General features: G+C 38.9%; 1 protein-coding gene across 20 annotated transcripts in view; it reads right to left on the reverse strand.

Moving 5' to 3' along the window:
- AP2B1 (adaptor related protein complex 2 subunit beta 1) overlaps positions 1-26,228 on the reverse strand; it is a 118,796-nt gene that overhangs the window by 29,030 nt on the left and 63,538 nt on the right. For 12 of the 20 annotated variants that reach the window (XM_070227617.1, XM_070227618.1, XM_023653002.2 and 9 more), the window contains 4 exons: positions 16,353-16,394; positions 15,363-15,509; positions 12,785-12,930; positions 5,040-5,169 (listed from right to left, as the gene is read on the reverse strand). In XM_070227617.1, the coding sequence (XP_070083718.1) occupies positions 5,040-5,169; positions 12,785-12,930; positions 15,363-15,509; positions 16,353-16,394 (465 nt within the window). The remainder of the gene's footprint in view (positions 1-5,039; positions 5,170-12,784; positions 12,931-15,362; positions 15,510-16,352; positions 16,395-26,228) is intronic. The other 8 variants (XM_070227625.1, XM_070227628.1, XM_070227624.1 and 5 more) reach the window with 1 other exon arrangement.

Raw genomic sequence — 26,228 nt, forward strand, 5'->3', positions numbered from 1 at the left:
GGTGAAGTGATACAAATGTCTGAGATTTGCTTCAAAATAATATAGAGTAGGGCTGTGGAGAAGGGTATAGATCAAACAATATTAACATTGGATTGATAATTATTGAACCTGGATGATAGGTACACAGAGATTCATTACACTCTTCAGTTTACTGAAAATTTTCCATAAGAAATCTTCAGAAAGTAGAGCAAAAAGAAAAAGAGCTGGAAAATAGGAGGGGAAAAAAGGGATTGGTCCAGGGGGGCCACATCCAAAAAGGAAGACCTCCAATAAGAGAAACAGAGGAAATGAAGGGAGATCTACAAAAAAGGTAAAGAAAAATTCCCAGAAGTGAAGGATACAAGTTTCCACTTTGAGAGGGCCCAATGAGCAGCTAGCACAGTGGTGAAAAGAGACTCACACCAAGGCACATCACTGTGAAACTTCAGAACACAGGGGATGAAGAAAGGATTGTCCAACTTTCACTGAGAAAGAACAGGGCACAGAAAAGGATCGAGAATCACAATGGATTCAGACTACAAGGAAAACAATTTCTAACCTAGAATATTATATAGAAACCATCAAACAAGTGTGACATTTTAAAACGTGAAGTCTCAAAAACTTTATTTTCAATATACCCACTCTCAGGAAGCCACTGGAGGACGTCTTTCATCAAAATGAGGGAGCAAACCAAGAAAAGAAAAATACAATAGGAGATCCAACACAGAAAAGAGGTGAAGGAATGAATCCCCAGAGTGAAGATGAAGGGAGATCCCAGGATGACAGCTATGTTCCTGGTGTTCAAGAAAATCAGCCCAGCCTGGGGCAGGTCAAAAGACTACAGAGGAAACTTTGAGAAATGAAACTGATAGACTAGAATTTGGGATTGAATTATAGTTAAAAACACAGAAAAATTAAGCAAACAAAAAGAGATAGGTATTAACAGGTAAATAGCCAATTACTTAAAAAGTTTTATGGAAAAAAAAATAATCACACTTTACTTACAGCTCAGCTTTGAAGAGCATATATGGTCATAACAATGTAAACATTGAATACTGATTAAAGTAAATTCTAAAGTGGCTCTATCAGGAAAACAGGAGGATAGGAAACATGGATGTAGATGATGGCAGTGAGTGGGGAGATATAGAGGAATACCTAAAATGGAAAAATCCAGAAGTTGCCATATAAGCATGTTATTTAGAGACAGAGTGGCAAATATAAAAATATTAACTACAAGAGGCAAGAGAGACTGCCTCTGTGGAAGAAGAAATTGGGAGCCACGCAGGGGAAAGAAGGCTGGGGACTGGGTTTTTCTTAACTAACTATAGAACTAGTTGAACTCTAAACCGTTTTTGTAACTCTGATAAAATTAAAACTTGAAAGAACAGTGCTATCAAAGTTCTCATGAGAGTTCACAGCCCAGCAAAAAAGGAAGCCAAACCGCTGTGAGCACTCTATAGCATCTATGCAAAGACCAGGATGAACTCATGTTATGTTATAATTCTACCATCTTTGTGCAGACACCGACTTCAGGAAGCAGTCACTTGCCAGGTGTCAAGTTTGAAGAAATATTTTGCAAAATGCTTCTAAGCAACTAACACAGATTGAAAGGATATAGGAGTCAGAGAAAACTCATTTAGATAATTCATTTAGACATTTGTTAAGGTTTTTGTTTTACTTAAATAAAGAGAATCAATTCTCTTTTGTAAGGAATATAATTATATGATATAAAATCAAAAGAGACTCCCAACAGGGACAAGCTAAACTTTACTTTGTGTAATATTTATAAGTTGGATTCACAAATACTTTAACGACCAACATCTGTACAGCAGAAAATATTTTCTAGGTTCAAATCTCTACTAGGTATTTAATTCTTGTCTCTAAGGTATGGTTTATTTTCCATTTTAAGAAAGAACAGTGTCTTTTTAACCTTTCAATTGAGTTTCAAACAGACTCTAATAAGTAGTTTGATGAGCATTTTAATGAAAAGTTTTGTACTGTTTCATCACACTTTTGGCAGCTGGGTTTGATTTATTTGTCCTATAGATTGATATCAAATTAGCCCAAATAGCTGAAACCCACACTGCATTCAAAATTTCATTTCCTCAACTCTGAAATATTTTTTCTTTCCCAATTTTATGGGTCTGAAGTACTAATTTTTCCTACTTGAGTTCTTGAATTCAAACACTATTCAAATATAATGTTTAAATGCCAATCAATCTTTACCTGGCTTTACCTGGATCTATACGGTCTAAGCTAGTTTGGGATTAAGATTTGATTTTTTTGTACATTCTGGGACAAGGGCAGAATGGAAGCTGACATCTAAAGTAACCCACCCACCTTAAGCTAGCCACTAGCTTCAACTTCCACCAGCAGACATGAAATAGAGCTGCTCACAGGGGAAAAAGTTTTTCTCTTTTCAAGTTTTTGCTTATTTTCTCCATTGGGAAATGCCAATTAATGAGAAGATAACCATAATTATGACATCCTTGAAAGAAGACAATCCATAGGGAAAACTTGGAGAATCAGTAGTCGACTACAGATGGAAAGTTTTTTTTCCCTAGAGAAGCTGAGATGCCCTATTACATTTTGATTAAAGGGAAAACGGAAATTTTTTTTTCCTTTTTATCCCCAAAGCCCCCTGGTATATAGTTGTATATTTCAGTTGTGGGTCCTTCCAGCTGTGGCACATGGGACGCTGCCTCAGCATGGCCTGACGAGCAGTGCCATGTCCGCGTCCAGGATCCGAAACCCTGGGCCGCCGAAGCAGAGCATGCAAACCCAACCACTCAGGCACAGGGCCAGCCCCTAAATGGAAAATTTTTAAGTTTGCTTTGTATAATGTCAGGTTTGTAAAAACAGAACCTTGCTAGTCCTAATACTATATCATTACTTCTGAGAGAGGAGTTCGGACTAAGACTCAACTTTTCTTATGAGGGTTCCTATTTGCAATGTTCATTTCATTGAATATGAAATGAAAATGCAAATAAGAAAGTAAGCTGACATTCATTTATTTACTGTTTCCTTTTTGTTTTAAGAGCAGAAAATTTGCCCTGGTTTCTGTGACCCAAATTCCTTTTCTTACTTCTAAAGTAAAGAAAGCATTTCTGCGCTCATGCTCACTGTCCTCAAATATTAGGCTTGAGGCTCTGTGGGTCAACAGGAGGCTAGATTTCAATGAAAAGGGAGCAGATGGAAATTTGGGTTAGTTACTTACTTCAGGATTCTGTGCTGGAAAAGTCTCTTAACACATTATTCTCATCATAGTAACAGCCAATTCCATCTGCACAGTAATCCTTGTTTTCTTCTTCGAGCCTGAGCCAAGTTATATTTTGACTCACTCATCTTCACTCTAAATCATGACAGCCTTTGCTGACAAAGAGGCAGTCAACTACTGTGGCAGCAAGGTAGACAGTGAACCGCAGTCTTGGTGTGTTGGTACTTAAACTACTGAAGAACGTTAGTTTTACTCCCAGTAACTTTACTGTTGCTGTCTCAGCAGCAGCACTAGTCTCTCATCCTGCTGTTTCCAGAAGATCGAGTAATGGGATCCCACCTATTCTGACTAGAAAGTGGAAGGCTAATAATTTCCTTTCATCATTTTAAACATATTTTATGTCTCATTCAGACTATTCCACCATTTCAAATTCTTGGTCGAAGGGGAATACTAATCCTCCTCTTTGACGTGTCTTCTGACTGTCTCATAGTACATCCCTCCCAACTCTTTCTTTGTTAAATTGTGAGCTCACTTTCTGTAGAGATTTTCTTTTCAGTTAGGAGTCCTGATGGTCCTAAAGTTTAGAACTGTTGCAAAAGGGCTGCTTTGCATTTGCTTCTGCCAGGTACCCTAGGTTTCACCAGTCCTGGACCGATTTCACATTAATTTATTCGTTTGAAGACTACAACACCTACATAGCTAGTATAAATTTGGACTATATACTCATATATTATGGGGGATGGCATAATACTGGGCCCTGGATTTCCCACAAGAGGCCACTGAGAACGCTGGTCAGAGAGAAATGTTTTCATCAGTCACCCTTGTGGAAACGCTTTTCCAGTTCCCCCTTCACTGAGGGAGTTGCCCTTCCAGGCTCTCAGCTTTATGGCAGACATCAGTTACAGTTCCCAATCTCAGGCTGGCCCAAGGCTGTGTCTCCTGTCCTTGTGAGCATTAACAACTTCAACTTCTAGGGCTTATATCTGTATTAATATCCCTTCAGGGCTGCTGCAGCTTCAGCTTACAAGCTTACTATTCTGCCTCTATGTTGCGTGAACCCTAGGTTTATACTTCAAAGATAAATTCAAAATAGATGAAGTGAATGAGAGTCTAAGATAGTACTTAAGCATTTTTAAAAATTCAATATTTTCAAGATCAAGAGGCTCTTGAAGAACTGATAAAGTTCTGAGCTCCTCTAAGATGCTGCTACACTTATCATAGATATATGCTAACATGGGGCATTTAAATCCAGACAATCTATTTATGGTTGTGTGTTCAAAGACAACCTCCATATAAATCTACTGAAATCTATTCTTATATAAATGACATTCAAATTCGCTGTGAAAGCCTTAAGGAAAAAAAGTTTCTAAATGTTTCTTGAATAAAAGAATGAATAACTTTCGGGGCTGGCCCTGTGCCTGAGTGGTTAAGTTCGCGCGCTCCGCTGCAGGTGGCCCAGTGTTTCGTTGGTTCGAATCCTGGGCGCAGACATGGCACTGCTCATCAAACCACGCTGAGGCAGCGTCCCACATGCCACAACTAGAAGGACCCACAACGAAGAACATACAACTATGTACTGTGGGCTTTGGGGAGAAAAAGGAAAAAAATAAAATCTTTAAAAAAAAAAAGATTGAATAACTTTCTATGTCAACGCATGACTTTTATTTTAAAATAAGATTTAAAAATAAAAATTTTTAAACAAAAAATAAATCTATTTTCTGCAGTTATTTCAAACCCTATTCCATAATCAAGTCTAATATAAGGAAGAGAGAGTTTTATACATAAATGAAATAAAACTGGCAAGATAGCAGCTTGTACCCCCTGAGTAAAGTAAAACTCCAACCTGCAGGTTATTCAGAGGTTCCATCTTCATGACTGGGCCCAACGTGTTGAGAGGCAGGGAGACATCAATGCTCTGGTTTGGCATCAGTGGTGTATGTATGGCCAGAGGAGTGCTGGGGATGACACCAAAGCTAGGAGACAGGATGAAGAAACCCCAGAGGTTAATCAGAAGGCAGGATTTAGCCACAACTTGAGTTTCAATGGCTTTTTACTCCATTTGAAGGAAGAACAACTTTTAATAAAATTAAATGGAAGGAATAGCAGGAACCAAGGTGCTCAATTCTAATTTGCTATAACATTGGTTACAACGTAACCCCTGTTTTCCATTAAATGGACTTAAGGAAGGAGAAAACATTCAAAGCATAGAATTGCTTTTCTAGTGCTCTGATTCTGAAAGTTTCCTATGTTTACCATTCCACTAGAGGGACAGGTTTGGAAAGTATCTTTTTTAATACATCTTTCGTCAGATAATCCCTGGGAGAAAGAAGACTTAAGAATACCCATCCTGCAGAGTACAATAAATTGGTATTATTTTGCTAGCCTGATAACCTGCCTGATCAGTCCAGAGGATTATTTACGGGTAACTCTCATTTTCATTCTTTTTTGTTCACTTACATAGGACACATTATCGGGAAAGAGCCAGTCTAAGTAAAGCAGAACTGACTGGCTTACACGTTCCAAAGGATTAGCATTAAGTTGTAGACCCAACTCTGGCCACTTTCTAAGCCTAAGGCAGGGAATGAGTAGCCACCAGATTGACTTCTCAGAGAAGCCTATCTAATACTAATGTAAGAATAGTAAAGAGATGGGAAAAGTCTGAGTCTGAAGTTAAATAAAAAACAAAAATATATGAGGGAGGACAGACATGTCTTATGTCTGAGAAATCTAAGAATTAAATTTCAAAAAGATAGAGCAGAAAGGGAAAAGTGGGCATACAAGTGCAACAAATAAACAAATGAATGATATGAATTTATGTTCTAATTAGTCTCAGGAAGGAAGATGGGACTATAATATTGATAAAATACTATTAATATAGAGTTTATATAGGTAGTATCTCTTTCAAGAGTCATAGGATGGCAGAAGAAACATTTTTCTTTACCTAGATAAACTACACATTAAGAGTACCAAAATGTGGGGGCCGGTCCAGTGGCACAGCAGTTAAGTTCCCATGCTCCACTTCAGTGACCCAGGGTTCGCCAGTTTGGATCCCGGGTGCAGATCTATGCACTGCTTGTCAGGCCATGCTGTGGTAAGCGTCCCATATATAAAATAGAGGAAGATGGGCATGGATGTTAGCTCAGGACCAATCTTCCTCAGCAAAAAGAGGAGGACTGGCGGCAGATGTTAGCTCAGGGCTAAGCTTCCTCAAAAAAGAAAAAAAATACTGTGACTGGGGCCAGCCCTGTGGCTGAGTGGTTAAGTTCGCAAGCTCCTCTTCAGCAGTCCAGGGTTTCACCGGTTTGGATCCTGGGCACAGACGTGGCACTGCTTATCAGGCCATGCTGAGGTGGCGCCCCATATGCCACAACTAGAAGGACCTAAAACTAGAATATACAACTATATACCGGTAGGCTTTGGGGAGAAAAAGAAGAAGGAAAAAAAAAAAAAGTGTAAAAAAAAAAAAAAAGAGTAGCAAAATGTAGGGCCAGCCCCATGGCCAAATGGGTAAAGTTCTGCACATTCCACTTCAGCGGCCTGGGTTCACAAGTTCGGATCCTGGGTGGGGACCTACTCCACTCATCAAGCTATGCTGTGAAGGTGAGCCATATACAAAATAGAGGAAGATTAGCACAGATGTTAGCTCAAGGCTATTATTCCTCAAGCAAAAAAAAAAAAAAGAAGAAAATTGGCAGTGGATGTTAGCTCAGGGTGAATCTTCCTCACCAAAAAAAAGCATACCAAAATGTAAGGGGGCCTGAGGTGACAGAGCTCAAAAAGCACCACCTTCTAAAGGGGAAACAAACATCTTGGAAGACAGGGCCGTGTTCCTTGGAGGCAGAGACCAGCAAAAGAAATCTGTAGAGCTCAGGACTGAAATAAAAGGTTGTCTTGAATGAAATCAGGTTCTGAGAAGGAAAGGAGTTGTGGCTACACCATGGTAAAGAAGGAAGAGTTGCTGAGCAGCAAAGGCTAACAAACTACGCTGGCTTATCTTCCTCTTGTATAGGAACCTTCTGCTAATAGCTAGTCCTGCAAATACCAACTCATTCAAATATAAATATCAACATGGTACAAACACAGCACCTCTTCAAAGACACTACTATAAAAACATGGAGAAACAGGAATACAACTTCCTTATTGACAAACAAAACATACTGGAAAATAATTCGCCATTAAAACAAATGAAATGATGAAACATTTATACATGAAGTTAAGGGGAAAATACAGTTAATGAAGCAATTGCAGCTACCAAAGAACACACAACAGCGAAGGAAGCACTTGGGGCAGAGATGTCAGACAACAGGAGAAGGTGAAGGAGAGCCAGTGAAACTCAGGGAAGAAGCAGTAATAAAAAAGAATAGATCAGGGGCTGGCCCTGTGGCTGAGTGGTTAGGTTCACGCGCTCTGCTTCAGTGGCCCAGGGTTTCACTGGTTCGAGTCCTGGGCACTGACATGGCACTGCTCATCAGGCTATGCTGGGGCGGCCTCCTGCATGCGACAGCTGGAGGGACCCACAACTGAAAATACACAGCTCATGTACTGGGGGGCTTTGGGAGAAAGAGGAAAAACAAAATCTTAAAAAAAAAAAGAAACAGTCAGAAATTAAATTACACCATGTATATAGATGCAAAAAATACTCAACAAAATTTTAGCATATCGAATCCAGTAATACATGAAAAAGATAATATACCCTGACCAAACAGGATTTATCCGAGGAATACAAGATTGGTGTAACATTAGAAAAATCAATGTAATCCGTCATACTAATAGACTAAAAAGAATGACATGATCGTCTCAATAATGCAGAAGAAGCTTCTGACAAAATATAATACCCACTCATAATAAAGTTCAGCAAACTAGGAACAGAAGGGAACTCCTCAAGCTCCAGGAACAAGCAAGAGCTAACATTAATGGTCAAAGACTGAATGCTTCCCCCATAGAATTAGAACATGGCAAAGACGTCCCTTCTTACCACTTCTACTCAACATTTACTGGAGATTCTAGCTAGTAAAATCAGGCAAGAAAAAGAAAGGCATAAGATTGAAAACAAAACAATAAAATTGCCTCTGTTCACAGATGACATGACTTCTCTATGTAGGAAACCATAAGGAATCTACAAAAAGGCTACTAGAACTAATAAGTGAGTCTAACAAAGTTGCAAGATACAAGTTCAATATAGAAAACTCAATTCTATTTCTATATACTAGCAACGAACAATCAACAATGAAAATGAAAAGAATGCTATTTACTCTAACATCAAAACTCAAAATACTTCAATGTGACAAAAGATGTACAAGATCTGTACGTGAAAAACCATAAACACTGCAGAGAGACGTTAAAGATGCCCTAGATAAGCAGAGAGACAGCGCGCTGACGGATTAGAAGAGTCCAGATTATTTGATGTCAATTCTCCCCTCAATTGATCTACATGTTCACTGCCCTCTCCATGAAAATCCCAGCCGGCAAAGGACCCAGAATAGCCATAACAATTTTTAAAAAAGGACAAAGTTGGCGAGTTTACACTATCTGATTTCAAGACTTACTATGGAAAAAAAATTTACTTTGACTCTTACTTTATACCATATTTAAAAATTATCTCAAAATGGATTATAAAAGTAAATGTAGGAGGTAAATCTATAACGTTCTTAAAAAATACAGAAAAAAATCTTTATAACTATGGGTCAGGCAAAGATTTCTTAGAACACAAAAAGCATAAGCCATAAAAAGAAAAAATTGTAAAATGGACTTTATTTAAATAAAAAATTTTGTTTTTCAAAGACATTGTTAAGAAAATAAAGGCAAACCACAGACTAGGAGAAAATATTTGCAAGACAAATATCTGACAAAAGACTTATATCCAGAACATATAAAGAACTTTCACTATTTGATAATAAGACAAACAACCAAAATAAATGAATAAATAAGTAAATAAAAAGATTTCAGCAGATACTTCCACAAAGAAGATATAAAAATGGTCAATAAGCTTATGAAAAAATGCTCAATATCATTAGTCAGAGGGAAATGCAAATTAAAATGCGATACTACTATACATCTATAAGAATGGCTAAAATTGGTAATGATATGAATAGCGGGAACTCTCACACTTATCATATGACCCCGCAATACCAGTGCTAGGTATTTACCCAGGAAAACTGAAAACATATATCCACCACAAAGACCTGCACATGAATATTCATAGCAGCTGTAGTCGTAAAAGATAAAACTGGAAACAACTTCAAATCCCCCAGGTGGTGAAAGGGCAAACAAATGGTGGCATATTCATCAATGGACCACTACTCAGCAATCAAATGTAATGGACTCCTGATCTCAAAGCATCATGTTAACTGAAAGAAACCAGATGCAAAAGACTCCATACGATGTGATCCCATTTACAAAAAATTATAGAAAAGGCACAATTACAGAGACAGAGCTACAAAGAACAAGAGAAGAGACACCATAGTAAACACAGTAAGAGACATAGAGAATAAAATGAGAAAAAGCAAATAACATAAAACCGAAATGAGAGAAAAAGACCCCCACCACCCATGAAGACACCTGCCAGAAGATCCAGTCTAAATCTCATCAAGCCTATAGATCTGCCTCCAACTTACAGATGTAATCAGCAAAATCTAGACTGTGGGAGCTTCCACAAATAAAAGACCGAATTTCTTCTACAAGTAAATTTCAAGGAAAAAAGAGAGAGGAGGAGGAATCTATAGGTTAAAAGAGACTTAAGACACTTATCAACATTTGGCATGAATGGGGACCTTATTGGGACCCTGTTCAGACAAAACAAACCGTACAAAAACATTAGACAACTGTGAAAATCCACTGATTGGATGCTTGATGATATTAAAGAGTTGATGATATTAAATAATTTTTGTCTGATAATAGTGTCATGTATGGGTAAAAAAGGTCATAAAAAAAGATGAGAGAGAAAAATAGTATGTATAAAAGATAGACAAATAAGAGCCAATAAATACATAACTCTCCACAGAAGAAAATAGAAACAATGGAACAATACAAAAGTTTAAACATATAAACCCTGAAAACTTTCCTGAAATAAAAGACTTCAATGTACATATTGAAAGAGCACACTTTATTCTAAGGAAAACTGTCCAAGATTGGTCAACATTGGGAATATCCCAGTAAAATTACTGGACTTCAAAACTCTGGGCAATCAGACAAAATGATTAAATCACATATATGGGGGAAAATCAGGCTGGCAACTGACTTTCCCATAGAAACATTCAATGACAAAAGACATAGGAGTAAAACACTTAAAGAGTTTAAGTCGGAGGCCAGTCCCACGGTTGAGTGGGTTAAGTTCGCATGTTCCACTTTGGCAGGCGGGATTCGCTGGTTTGGATCCTGGGCGTGGAGCTACACACTGCTCATCAAGCCATGCTGTGGCAGCATCCCACATAGAAAAACTAGAATGACTAACAAGTAAGATATAAAACTATGTATTGGGGTTTGGGGGAGAAAAAAAAAAGAGGAAGATTGGCAACATATGTTAGCTCACAGCCAGTCTTCCTCATCAAAAAAAGAAAAAGTGTACCCCGTGGCCGAGCGGTTAAGTTCGCGCGCTCCGCTGCAGGCGGCCCAGTGTTTCGTTGGTTCGAATCCTGGGCGCGGACATGACACTGCTCATCAAGCCACGCTGAGGCAGCGTCCCACATGCCACAACTAGAAGGACCCACAGCAAAGAATATACAACTATGTACCGGGGGGCTTTGGGGAGAAAAAGGAAAAAATAAAATCTTTAAAAAAAAAAAAAAAGTTTAAGGGGCTGGCCCCGTGGCCGAGTGGTTAAGTTTGTGCGCTCCGCTTTGGCGGCCCGGGGTTTTGCTAGCTGGATCCTGGGCATGGACATGGCACTGCTTATCAGGCCATGCTGAAGCGGCATCCCACATGCCACAACTGGAAGGACCCACTAGTGAAATATACAACTATGTACTGGGGGGATTTGGGGAGAAAAAAGCAGGAAAAAAAAGGAAGATTGGCAACAGCTGTTCGCTCAGGTGCCAATCTTTAAAAAAAAAAAGAAGACTTGTAATTATATATATTTTTTAAAAAAAGTAAGTCAAGAATTTTCAAGTATAAAGGTCAAAGTTTTGACAACGTAAGAATTCAAGGATTATCATTCACATGAGCCCTTTTTGAAGAACTTACTAAAGACATCCAAGAAATGACAATGGAAACTTCAAAAGACTGGCAGTAAGCACAAATCCAAGACAAAACAAAGACAAAGATAAAGGTAAAACCTATGAAATGTATAAATGATACAATTTACAAAAATGAGAAGAAAAGGGGGCAAGTGGGTGGAAAGTAGAATAAGCTCTTGGTCTCATCTGTCATAACTGGAGGCCAAAGACGACTAACCCAGAGGCAGAAGTTTAAGCAGACTTAAGAGTGCAAAAGTAAATCCAAACAAAGGTAGTACTACTGTCATTAGGTAATGGGGAGGGGAGAAGATTTAAGCTCCAGGAGGAAATCAATAGACTATAGAAAGGAGGGACTAAGGGTATTTTATAAAGGAAAAAGTACATCAGAACAAAAATATAAACTTTTCTAAGTATCAGACTACTTAAAAAAAAAATAAAAGCAAAGACAAATAGAAATGAAGGTATGAAGGCAGGCTATGCAGATTGCCTTTATTACAGATTCCCCCAACAGCCTCGGCCTTCAACACAGCCAGCTCCCCAAAAGTGGCTGGAAATATAACTGGGCTTGACAGAAGGAAACACAACTTTCTAGATACTTAAGTGATTTCCAACGTGCCAAAATTCCAAATCCAGGGTACCAAAGTTATTTCCAAATGATTAGAAATGAGTAAGACAGTCACTGATGCAAGCTGTCAGTGACAAATTTTATTAAATCTGCTTTAGGGGTCCGATTACTACTTTGTTAGAAACAAGTTCAAATATCTTGCACTTATGAATGAATGGACCTGCCATCAAAGTCTAGCAGCCAGTTTTCTGAACTACAAAATTGAATAAAAAACAGTGATGTTTCAGAACTATAGGACATCAACATTTTACTGCTTCATGCTCTCTTCCTTAGTAAGGCAGAGAATTCATTGCTATCATACCTGTCAGCCTATATGTGAGATTATTCAGTTAACAGGTATACTGTCTTCCATATTTCTGACATCAACCAAAGTACGTTCACTTTTTCCCACCAAAACGTGAGCTTTGGACACACATTTGTTTGGTTCACTACTCTAGCCTCAGCAGCTAGAAATGTCTGGCACACAGATGCTAAACAATTATTTGTTGAATGAATAAACGGATTTCAATTTTTTTTTTTTGTAAACTGTTTTAGTAAAAACATTCCAGTCCAAGAATTCTTTAAGAAGGCAGCATGTAAGGTCTGGCTTCCTGAAGCCACATGGGGGAGTTTCTCAACAAAATTCCCCTAGGGCCTCCAGAGCTGAAACTGACAACTGAAGAGAAAGGCAAGAGCCGGTGCTCACTCTACATCCTGCATCTGCCAATACGAGGGTTTTTAACCATTGTTAAATGGAGCACCTTCCTGTTGGACACAGGGCCGAGGACTGGGCCGGGGACTCAGACGTCTCACCTATTCTTGTTGAACTGGATTGCAAAGTCTGTCATGTGCTGCAGAGCTTTGTTGGTGAAGTTCATTTCCATATAGATGTGCCCTTGGCGGTGAGTAAATGTTCCAGAAATCTCCAAGCCTTTAGCCTTTACTGCAGGCAGCCAGACCTGAAAGACAGCCCAATGGATTTATTTCGATGCTATTTGTTTTTGAATAAATAAAGATGAAATTAAGACTTCACTTCTTTAGGCAATTATGGTGATTTTTATACCATAAATATCAAGTTAGACACAAAAGGCTCTGGATAAAGTCATATTTTCTCAATTTTGAGATCATTCTCAATTATTTAAGAAGCAAAAAACAACAAAGTAGTCTATGGGTGACCCTGGCTTCTTCGTCATCTTCTGTCATTTTACTGCTTTTGAGTACTGCTACAAAATACATACAAGGAAAAGAGAAATTCTAATGAGTATAATGTGGTTTTTTTGTTAGTAGCTTTGGTAAAAGGCTTAAAAGGGAAGAAACTGAATCTACTAGTGAAAATAGCGTGTCTATAATCTTTGAAGACTTTACCATTACCAAAACCATTATCAGTAATCTCCTTAAGGGCAAGGACCATGTCTTATATATATTTTTAAATCTTGCTATAGTTTCTGGTAAATAGTAAGTATTCAGATGTTGCTTAACCAATTTGAATGCCTATTCATTCATTACCCACCCCTGGACCCAGAATCTGTGATACTCCTAGACTGTACCAGTTTATTAAAAAAAAAAAAAAGAAAAATTCAGGAATTCACACACTGTTCTGACTACTTTGAGACAGAATACCTAAGAGTCAGTGGGTGGTGAATAAATAGGAGAATATACAGAGCCACACCAAAGAAAAAAAAGAAAAGGAAGGAAGGAAATGAAATCAAACAATCACAAGAAATTATTTTCCATCTATCAGAGAGTCAAAAATTCAAAAAGTCAGCAATAATAAAGGAGAATATAAGGAATCTGGCACTCATTCTGTTGCTGGGAATATAATCTGATGTCACCTTTTTGGAGGGTAAGTTGGTAATGTCTATTTTAAAATGTTTAAACGATCAAGCACATTGCACGTTTACCCTATAGATATACTCACAAAAATATACCATGATATAGAACACAAGGATGTTCATTGCAACATTGTAATAACAAAAGGGCAGGGGGTGGAGAGGGGGCGTGCAGGACCAGGGGAATATTCTAAATGATCATCAACAGGAGAATGATTAAATAAGTTGTACATTAATACAGTGGATACAGCTATTCAAAAGAATGTGGCAGAGAAAAACAAAGTGCAAAACAGTATATCCCATTGACACGGTATGTTTAAAAGAGGCAAACATATAGCTATATGCATGATCTTTTTCTTTTTCTTCTGAAAGGACAGAAGAAAGCTAAAGAGGCTGTCTATGGAAAAGCGGGGACAGAGAGAGACTTAATTTTCTGTCTGATATTTAATCAGTAATTAAAAGTCGGTAGGCGGGGCCGGCTCCGTGGCCGAGTGGTTAAGTTCGTGCGCTCCGCTGTGACAGCCCAGGGTTCGAATCCTGCGCGCGGACATGGTACCACTAGTCAGGCCATGTTGAGGCTGCGTCCCACATCCCACAACTAGAAGGACCTGCAACTAAGATATACAACTATATACAGGGGGGTTTGAGGAGATAAAGCAGAAAAAAAAAAAAAAAAGATAGGCAACAGTTGTTAGCTCAGGTGCCAATCTTTAAGCGGAAAAAAAAAAAAGTCTGTAGGCATAATATCCAACACAGTAACCTCACTACAAAGCTACTAAGTTGTGCCAAAATCCTATGGCTTGGTATTCAATCACATTTTTGACTACTCTATGCAATGGCTGTGTGTACAAGTTACGACTCCTGGAATGGACAACTGGTCTGCATCTCTAGCAGAGATCCCACACAGTCAGATGAGCAGGCAAAGAATGCAGGAAGCAACCAGCTATGTTGTCCCTCAAGGCAAGATTACAAGAAACCTAGCCCAGCCTGGATGCTACTATTCCCAAGGACCAAAATAAGCTTCATTTACAAGGAGTTTCCCCATTTGAATTTCAATCTGCATGCGACATCAAGCAAGGCTGAGAGGAGAAGAGCACAAATGACGCAAACCTAAATCACAACTCTAACAACATACACTAAAATCCACGAAAACCAAATCTGGGCAGTGGCATTCTAGAATCCATACATAATACCAATGGAAAAAGGGGAAGAGAGGAATGAGAAGTAAAAATGTTACTTCTCTATGCTATATTTTCCCCCCTGCTGTTGCATTGTATATAGATTTACACTAGACTGACTTCAGGGTTGACAAACTAGACAATATTTCTAAATAAGAGAACAAAACTCAAATACTTAATGTTTCCAATTTTAAGTCCAATTATAAAAACAGTTAATGAGGATGCCATGGTGTTTCTTATTGCTAAGTTGAAGGCCATTTCATCTTCCTCTTAAGTCCTCTAGAACAAAGACGCAAACCTTGCATTTATTATCAGGAAGTAACACAAATGTTAGAAGCTAAGTAATTCAGGTGCTGCCTCTTAAGAAAATCTTGCTTTACTTACAGCCTTGGGAGCCACATATCCACCAGGTGCCATGCCTATCCCTGTGGAGAGTTCAAACAGGTCATTCAGGCCACTGCTGACCACAGCAGGAGTAGGTGAAGGAGCAAAGGTTGCAGGCACTGATGATGGGATGAAGGACTGTCCCACCTGCAGGGAAAAAAAAGGAAGGGGGAAGATCAGGAAGAATAGATTAATAGTCCTTAAAATGTTGCTATATATTTTAGTAGTATTAATAAATCAATAAGAACACACTATAATTATAGTATTTTTAGGAGCTGAATTAGTATATTCTTTGTCCTTTTAATCATCACAGTTATTTTTTCATCACTGATAAGATACACACGCTCTTTAGAAGTTCTATCAAGAGAAAGTGATCAGTAGGATCAGCAACACAGTGATGCAAGATTTTTTCTGTTTGTTTCCAATTTTAGCTTCCATGATTCTGTGCAAAAGGCCTATAGGTACCCTAATGAAGGGGGAGTTTGTTCTTACAGACAGGAGAAGCATCCAACTTAGACAACAGTTCCATTTCCACTTGGGTACAGGCAAGTCTTACTTCCTCTTTTAGGCATAAATATCTCGTAGGAAACTCTCCTGGGGGAGATGGATATCACACTCCCCAAACACACTTACGAGGCGAGTCTCACTCTGAGTCCAGGTGATTCAAGTTCTTTCTAGATGACACTAGAGAATAAGAGCATTCTCCAGTCAAGATGGGAGGTTCCATTTCCTTTAGCTCTTTAATGTCAGGAAGACAGAGATCTCTGTAGACACCAGAGCGCCAGTCCCTAAAGATGTCCCTATACCACACATGGTGTATGACCCCAAAGATTCCAAGTATCCCTACACTACTTTCTACTCTTCATGTAGTGCTATAGAGGTTTTGGTGCAGTGCTAGATAGCAGCGGTGGCTGGTCTGAGAATGTGTGCATAGGAAGGCATCAAACGGGGGCAGCGCATCCCATGGTGAAAAAAACGGATGGCACTTACTGCCGGACTTCCTCCAATGCCCCCGCCAAGGTCACTGCCAAGCTGAAAGAGAGAAAGGAGAGAGAGGAGAGAGAGGTAGAGTTCATTTAGCTAAGTACTAGATGCCCATATAGAATCCGTAAATTGTTCTACCAAGTTGCTGGGAATACATGCTATTCACCTTGACTCCCAAAGCCTAAAGAAATTCTAGATTGCAAAGAAATATGTCCTAGGGGAATTTAGTGGTAGTGATGATGTGTGGGAGTTTTGAGAAAATTTGGAAAGAAGATGGAGCTGGGACATCTCAGGGATGTTTCAGATCCAATCTTTCCACTGGGGTACACAGACACACTCAAACAGGACTTAAAGAGTTTACATATTCCAAGAAGCTCCCTCTCCAAGCAGTAATGTTTTGAATATGTTTTATTTTTTCTTTAAAAGGAAATTTAAGGGGGGAAACAAAAAGAAAAGCAAAGAAAAACTAAAATGTGCTTTGATCTACAAAACCTGCTGTCCCACTGAGACAGTGAGAACCAAACAAGTACTGAGCCGCTATTTTAAGCTTCAAAAATTATAGGTGGAATAAGAACGATTTTTAGAGTTTAGAACTTTCCTAAGAAAGAAAACAGCTGGATAGGAAGATATCCTACCTGCCGAGGAAGTGGGAAGGCATGCAATGCTTCAAATCTCTCTCACAGTCAATACTACTAAGGAGAAATGCTATAATTTATTTGAGTAGATCATTTAAAGGGAGGCCAACTACTGGAGAATTAGACTAACTTAATTAGCCAGGTAATAGGAAAATAACTCCACATGGTCTTAGTCTTGCCTTTTTCTCCTCAGGGCTCTGGTATAACCCATCCTGAATTCAGTCTTCCATGACAATAGCATTAAAGCAGAACCGAAGCTGAAAACAGATGGCATGAAGAAACCTAAACACACATACACACAACTAATGGTGCTGTTTAAAAAGCAAAACCACTTTTTTTGCTACAGGTTCACATTTGCCTCTTCCTTAGTTCTTACTGTGCATCTAAAATTCCTCTTTGAATCACCAAACGCCTTGTCTGCTCTACAAAACACTGTTTCATTTATTGTCTTCTCCTTTAGTGGTAGAAACTTGGAGATCTTTATGCTGTGGTTGTGTTAAAAAACAAAACTGTATTGGTCTTCAGGACTTGAGAAAGAGGATTTACTTATCTTCTCACTGAACAGATATATAAAGCAGGCTTGCAAAAATCTAAAAAATCATCTGCATTGAAAAATAGTGAGATCTATGACAAAATTCTGTCTCCACCATGACAGAAAATAAGCTGGACAGGTGCTTCACAACTGGCATTCATAAGCACGCTCTGCAATAATAAGCTATGAGGCACGCCAAACCTCAAAGAGCCAACATTCCAGAATCTGGCTCCTGAAGACTACTTAATGGTTGGACACAGGATGAAAATCACATGTGTAAACAAATAAAAAAGTCATCACAGCTAAGAATTTGGATAACCAGAAAAGTATGAAAGCAAAAAGGTATTACACATCTGCTTTCTCCTGGTTATAGAATAGTGTACATCTGTAACATGACATCTGAAAGCATAAAATTTCTTTTATTCAAACAAACACTTATACAATATTCACCGGACACAAGGCACTATGGGGAATGTAAAGATATGAGGTAATGAGGGAAATATATAGATGAATAAGACACAGGCTTAAAATGTCAATACAAAACAATACAGAATATACTGAAGCAAAAAAGAGACGTTCTGAAGGAAAGAGTAGAAGGATAATGAAAAGAAGCTTCAAAGAGGTGGTACTGTGGGAATATAAAAAGCAAAAATGGGGGGGTGTTATTTGTCAAATAGCATAAACAAAGGCTGTCAAAGCACGAATAAAAGCATGATCAGAAGAAGGAGTAGTCCAGTAAGACTGGAGCACAGGGGAGATACGTGTAAAAAGAAAGTCACAGAAAAGAAGTTTGCAAAAGCAGACTGATTAGGAGAGGTCTTTAGTTTTTAATTTCTCCTTAATAAAAACCTGGAGGTTTCTTACAGTAAGATTCAAACTTTCTAAGAGTACTAATAACTACTTAAGTTGTGCTCCATTAACTATGGTCCTCAACCTTAGATACACAACGGAATCGACCAACTGTGTGTTTATAGTGGGAGGATTTAACAAAACACTGATGCTGGAGTCTCATCCCCAGAGATTTAATTGTTTAAATTAATATTAAATTGTTTAAATTAATAGTGATTTAATTGTTCTGGGGTGTAGCCTGGGCATTAGAATTTTGAAAAGCTCCCCTAGCGATTCTAATGTACAGACAAGGTTGAAAACCACTGCCTTAGAGAATTAACTATTATTTGGAATCAGACAACATTTACCTGTTTGGAAATAACTTTGGAGCCAACTTCTAAATACAAAGGAAGCTATAACTTGAGGAGAAAGAAAAACCCTTTCTAAGGAAGGGGAGGATGCAAAATGTCTCATTTGTCTTGGTGCTCTGATCTGGTTTTATGACCTTCTGATGGCCTTACCCCTTTTCTCCCCAACCACTCTCCTCCCTTCTGGCCAGGCTTACAATCCAAGCTTCAAAGAGATGGAATTCTTTATGGACCTGTTTGGCATTCAATGGCAAGAAAGAAAAAACACACTAGAAGAGAAATAGCAGTTTTATCAAATATGCTAAATTCAGTAAAAGACATTGAGAAGCATCACTCACTGGTGGTGGTATTTCCAAAGGAAATAAATCCCATTTATAGCCCTTATTTTCTGAGATTTCATTCTTATTATCTTTAAGTACTATAGGAATATTATCTTAGTTGGACAAGATCTGAATGTAGGCCCCCCCCATTCTCTTGTCAATTTTATTCAGAACCATGGAAGAAACTGAAAAGCAATCCTGATTCTCCTTTGCTTATGTTCAGTGTATCAGATGCAACTTAGCTTCAACCCAGAATCAAGAACCCTGATCTTACAGGGACAGGATCCAAAGGTTATTAGAGACATATGGTCAGAAATATAAAGGTCCAGCTAACTGTATACGTCCAGAGAGAAAAGGGAAAGAACAATTTCAACATGTTTTCTAACTAGCAAAACTATAGCTTATTCAGACTTTATTCAGCATCTTCCCTTTTGACTGAAAAAGTTTCTAAGGGAGGTTATCATCCACCTTTCTGAAAATATGCTAAAAGTGATAGGCAAGATAGGGAGATGTCACAAGGATGGGAGCCAACTACCCAACGAGTGGCCTATCCTATCAACAATGACAAGAAGGATGATGAAGATAGCAAGAAAAAAAGAAAGCTGGAAAGCTGAACAAAACACAGGAAAGTTGTTACCATGTTGGCCTGAACCAGCTATTACCATTTCAGTTAGTTCACTTGCTGGTATTAGCTGGAGTCAGACAAGATTCATCTGCTTAGTATTACTTACCAGGTAGCGTACCAAATCAGTCAAATGAGGACTTGCAAAAATTCAGTGATATCTGTTATCCCGTGAGCTGGTGGGAGCCAAGTGAAAAGGGCTAGGTGTGCAGAGCACGGTTCTAATCTCAATCTCAGATGTCCAGATACTGGGTTTTAAGTGGCTCTTGGAGCTGTCCACTTCCCACTGTTCCCAGGATTGCCTTACTGAGCTGCCATTCTCTCCATGAAGGAAATAATGTCAACTACAGGCCAACTAAATCGGAATTCAGGAAGATGAGGAAGGAGAACTGACAATTTCAGGAAAAGAATATTTCAAATGCTGAAGATTGAGCAGAATTTTCCTAAAGGTCTGTAGCTGATACCCAAGTCCAAATTTTTTGCTAGTGGTATTGTGCCCCCAGTTCCCAATCTAAATCATAGCAGTTGTAGTCATTAAATGACACTGAGAATACTACTAATATTTGGCTGCTGCCAAAGAATGGCCACTTCACCAAGCCCAAAGTAGTGCTGAACTGGGCTCAGTTCATGCTGAACTACGTAATAATGTGTCGTTGCACTGTTAATTCACTAACTGGATGGGAAGCAGGGATTTCATGGTGACTTACTGTAACTTATGAGCTAAAGAGATTTCAGCATGGTTACATGAGCTCTGCTGCAGAGCCAGGTTGAGCCAAAAGTTTGAGAGCTGAGTCTGCAAACAGCTCTAATTCAGGTAGATACCAAAAGGCAACACTGTCATCCAACTGGCAATATGCTAAAATAGCACAAATACAGAGAGATCTCAAGACTGAGGTTCTGTAAGGGAACAAGTCTGCCTGACTCCAAGAAAAGAAAAAAGAGTCTTTTATAAAACAATATCAATTGAGATGGCCACTAAGCGGACCAAAAAAAAAAAAAATCCCACAAATGATCACAATGACCAATCTGGGTTAGCCCCTTGAGGTACATCTAACCAGTCAAAAGTATCCCCACCCGCTTCTAAACCGTGCAGCTGTCTGAGTATCTGAAGACAGTCCCTTAATCAGAGGTGTAGACCTTAAACTCAGACGTTTCTTTGCTCCTGTCTAGAGTTATTACCTCTTTTATTTGATGCTTTCCAGACCTGATTTAATTGAAGGGAGTCTAAGGAACGCTTTAGGTCATTTAACTTACCAATAGCTCTGTTAGTCAGGAGTCAAAATAGAGTGATGTAAAAATAGGATACAGTGACTCCCATCACAAACAATAAAACTGATACCAAAGTCCTACTGGTGTCAAAAACATCAATCTGTGTTTTTCCTGTCAGGGTTTTAGATTTTAGAAGGTACACACCATCTCCTATGTAGTTCAATATGGTTCACAGCTGTTGGGTTGCAAATTTTAAGTTGATCTTCAAAAACCTCTTCAGAAAAGCATCATAAAATATAACTAATCAAATTGCTGAAAAGAATCCACAACATGCAAAAGCTGTTGAACAAACTGATGGCTGAGAACAGACGATGTGGAATAGCGTAAATAAGCTGAGATCATACAAAATCATCCGAAGACTCCTCAACTTGAAGGAAAAGAACGCCTCTCGACGGAAAAGTCGGAGGATGTAACAGACTGCTTCCTGAGATGGGACAGGGAACAGAACGTGACAAACAGCCCTCAGAATGGCCATGACTGGTTTCTTGGGTCAGACGGAGCTCAGCACTGAATACAGTAAACGTGCACAGAAGCGGCTCCGCACCATGTCTTGTTCTCCTTTGCAGCACTTACCACCTGACTGGATACTGTTTGTCATCCGTCTCTCCCCACTAGAACACAAGCTTAGCAGGACTTGTCACAACTGCATTTTCAGTACACAGAATACAGCCTGACATAGAATAAGTACTCAAATATTTATTGAGTGAATGAATGTTTTACTAACCATATAAACAGGGCTACTGGCAATATTATTTCCTCAGGAGACAATTTTGAAACGAATCATTTTATTGGAGAAAACTATCACAGAATGGACAGAAGGCTGACAAAATCGTTTCACCAACTGACCTAGAGCACCCTCTCTGCAGCGACATTGCCAACACAGATGAATAGAACCAACTGGGGAAAAGAGGCCCCACCCCCTACCCCAAGGCCAAAGCCTTTTCTAGAGAGGAAGTGTATTGTCTAAGCAGTTTTGATAGCCAGTGTTCAGCGGAAGAATGCCCTGCGCATCATTTATTTGCCCTGGAAGTACTAGTGCTTTATATCACCGTTCCCTACCAAATAGATGGGAAGATGTGATTTCGTGGTAGTACTCCAAAGAGGGTAAGATGAACGATCTTGCTCCTTTTGCTGCAGAGAGATGTATGAACTTACTTAGTCCCTGTTTTCGTGAATGAATCCACTTCTACAGCACTTCTCAACCTTTCATGTGCCTTCTAGTGGCACACTAGCCCAAACTCATACACCCAGGGCACCTGGGAAGGTACGGCATGGAGAGGCTTTGGGCAAACAAGCCTTATACTTTATCTTAAAAGTTCATGCCATTTTACATTCTAAGCCTTAACACATCAGTGTTTAGTCTGTGTTTACATGCTTATCATCAAGTAAGGCTGACACTACAAGATAATGAGCCAAGTTTCTCCTGTAGCTTTAAATGTACCCTGCACCCTGTGTACAACAGGGACTCTGTACCCCAGTTTGAGAAGGACCAAAGTTAGTGAGACTGGACTCTATTCCAGATGACAATAACAAACAAACTGGAGGAATCACAGGATAGTAGAAAGAGGATAAACTGTGAAGTTTTAAAAAAGTCATGGGTTCAAATCCTGACTTTGGGACTTACTTGCTATGCGACCTTCAGTTTTCTGTAAAAGAGGGCCCAATACCAATAACTTTGCAAAATTATTTTAAGGATTAGAAATTATGAAAGTTCTAGCACAGAGGCTAGCACAGAAATAGGCATTCAATATCTGGTAATTATTACCAAAACTGCCTGAGGCCAGCCTTGACTAAATTTATGCACTGACAAAAAGAGAGCGGTTACAGAAGCCACACTGAAGAATTTACCAGGCAAAATTGGGCTATAATCTACAAAGACCTCTCCATAATACCACCAACTCTAAAACCTAAGGCTTTAAACCACTGCAAATCTTTCCCAAAGGAAGAAATGCAAAGATACAAAACTAGTACGCACAACGGATCTCCCATGAGCTAAAAAAACCCTCAAAATTATTACTAAAATAGCTCATGACAAAATATCTGACAGGTAAAAACCTGTAAGAAACAGGGTGGGAGGTTTTGAAAAACATACACTGGACTCAGGAAAAGGCAGTTTCTCCTCTATTCCACTGCATTCCAGCTGGGTACACTGAGAGCACATTTCTCTGGCAGGAAACTCTTCATCAGTATAGAGAAAAGGCACTATGGACAAGGCTTCCTTTCCATTTTTGATGCACAATAGCATCATTTATCTAAATAGAATACCGCACAGCACCTTGGATGAACAAAAAGCCATAATTTAACCAAGGCCTCTGATGTCAGCCTGGAAGTAAAGGCAATAAATAATAGAGATTCAATTATTACTTTAGTGATCCTCACAGATGTTAGACTCATTAGCACATGGTGTACCTTTGTAACACGTATGCAAGAGTTATGCACATGGGCATCAGGTCACTTCCTACATTACACCAACTCAGAAGGATTTGCACTGTCAGGAAAGTCACACTACCCAGAATGAGCAGTTTCTTAGATTCAGTATCAAAGGCATCAGAAGACACATATATGGCTTCTAAAACAAAGAAACAAGACCTCCAAATAACCACTGTTGCAAGCCTTCAACTAAAGAGTACACTATCATGCTCTACATGTAGAACAGAGCAACCATGTAAGTTTTACCATCTGAATTCATTCCACATCAAGGAAACAGTTAAGTTTATACTAACAGAAGGGAGAAACTATCTGGAGAATTCAAGCAAAACAGAATACACTAAAAAAAAAAAAAAAAAGGGGCAACCAGAAACTAAGGATGGGGATATTCCAGTAAGGAGACTGAAAAGAATATGTAGGAAATCCATTGATTTGCGTCCTGTGAAGAAGCATTCCATTGTTAAAATCTGAAGCTCTGCCTAAATCAATGATTTCCAAAGATACCTGCCTCCAAAAAAAAACAAGGCATCTAAGAATCACCTGGGAGGCATGGTGTGCACGTTTCCTTTGCATCACTGCCTCCTCACTCTTCTTACAGTTGTTCTAAGTAACTGTTACTTATGGAAGAAGTGTGCAGCCTTCAGGTATGTTGTGGCAAAAAATAATAATGCATACATAAATTGATAACTATTTCCCGAATGACAATTCTACAAAAAAGTCACAACTCACTAAGTCTGAAAATTTCAAAAGTGCAATAATGAAAGAGGGTGAACAAATCTAACAGGAGGATCAGCAGGATACGAAAAAGGGAAGACAATATCCTCTAGTGAATATCAAGTTTTAGGACAGAGAAATAGGAAATGGGTAGACAACTCAAAATACAAAACAATTTTCAGTCTCCAATTACAGAAAGTGAGCAAGGGTAAAAAGCACCCTGGGACTGAGCATCTAAATCTAAATTGGTCAAATTTAACTTCTGGCCAATTTCTGACAGCTGGATCACCTAACAGCACATCAGAAAGGAAAAATTTTCTGAGGGGGAAGAACAAAAATAAAGTCAGGGAGGTCTGTTTTTGTAGGAGGTGCCTAAAAGGCTCACCAGAATACAATTCTTCTGTGGAAATGACTATCTTGGCTTAGAGATCAATTTTTAACATCTCTACCTAACTCTATTTGGAACTTCATTTGGCTCAATCTTCTCAACTTTGGCTGCAAATTAAAATAACCTGGGTGTCTTTCTAAAAATACCAATGTCTAGGTCCTATCTCCCAGAAATTCTGCTTAATTGCCCAAGGGTTGGGCCCAAATACTTGTAGTCTTTTTTTTAGTATGGTAATCATGTGGGACTAATTATGCAGCTAGAGTTGAGAACCACAAAGCTTGGAATAAAAGGTAAGTAGCTACCATGCTTCATCAGCAGCACACCACTGACCTCTACAGGTAAGGTTCTTTAGAAACCAATGAGAAAAGCAGCAGAAACAGTCTACAGGCCTTGTCGGCAGCCCTTCTGAAATGAACACTAAAGTACCTCTATGATGCTAGCCAGACAACCACATAACTCTAATCTAGGCCATATTTTAAACAGGAGTCTAGGTCAAATTCTACCACTCTTAGCAACACTGTTCTTCCTAGAGACTAAAAGAAAGACCTTTAACAAAATAATTTCAAGAGTTTCTTGCCCTCCCTCAATTTGGGGCAGAGGAGGAGTCCTCTTTCCAGGAGTGTGTTTACTACTGAAGCGAAGAGAAAAAGGCATCTGAGTTCACCAAAAGCTATAGTTCACACACCAAACGGAAGTGGTTCACAACAGTCACAGATATTCCATGTTGTTACGTGCAAAATGTGGTCCCGAGAGCTTGTTAGAAATGTGGACTCCCAGGTGTCACCTAGACCAACTAAATCAGAACCTGTCTTGTATAAGATTTCCAGGAGATTTAAATGCACATTACAGTTTGAGAAGCACTGCTGTAAGGCAGGATTCATTCAGGAAATGGTACCATCCATATAGATTGAGTGAAAACCTTGAGGACTCTTTTTCTCTTTAAATTAGATAATTTACGCAAGAACTATAAAAAGCATTTTAAAAATGGCATAGTCTACTGCTGCCTTAGCAACTCCTCTTCCACAAAGCCAGATTTAAGCCTTCCTTGTGATGTTCTCTTAAAAGAAATCTTGGTTCTCTGAGCGAGGACACATTTAACCACATATAGATCCAAAGCAAAAGGAAGGGCTTTTACTCCTTCTCATTTTGATTTCTGGGATATATTTTTATCACAGACTAAGTTGAAGAAAACTGCATGTAAACACTTTCTGGGGCTACACATTTTAAATCTCAAAGTCAGAAAAAGCTAAACTTTAGAGTTACACAGGCACATTAGTGGACGTACACAGCAAAGGTTCTATAGTATTTAGAAATCCAGTTGGAAAAACAACTTACTCCCCACCAAAAAGAACACCCTTTACAAAAAAGAAAAAGAAAAAGGCCCATGTGTGACTTTGACTACTACAATCTAAGAAAGTTCTATAGTTTTTCTATCTGAAGGATACTTGTGGGAATTGTAGCAGATGACTGGAGAGCCATGTAAAACACAAGTAGAAAACTCACTGGTGTTAAGGGCCAGTAGGAGCTAATACAAAGCCAAATGGAAATCTCTCTCTTTCCTTCCATACTAAAGTGGGTCAGGAAACAAAGGCGTAGAATCCTGGGCCAGGCAAACTCAAAATATAGGGCATCCTTCTCCCCTCCATCCTTCAAACTTAATTTCTTTGTCATTCTCAGGTTCAAGGAGTCCATCATGTCGTACGCTTCCAGGGAAATGAATAACTAGAATTGTTAAGGCATAAACCTGAGGAGGATGTAACATTTAACTTATGGTTGACA

Source organism: Equus caballus, chromosome 11, assembly GCF_041296265.1.
Source record: "Equus caballus isolate H_3958 breed thoroughbred chromosome 11, TB-T2T, whole genome shotgun sequence".
Classification (NCBI taxonomy): domain Eukaryota; kingdom Metazoa; phylum Chordata; class Mammalia; order Perissodactyla; family Equidae; genus Equus; species Equus caballus.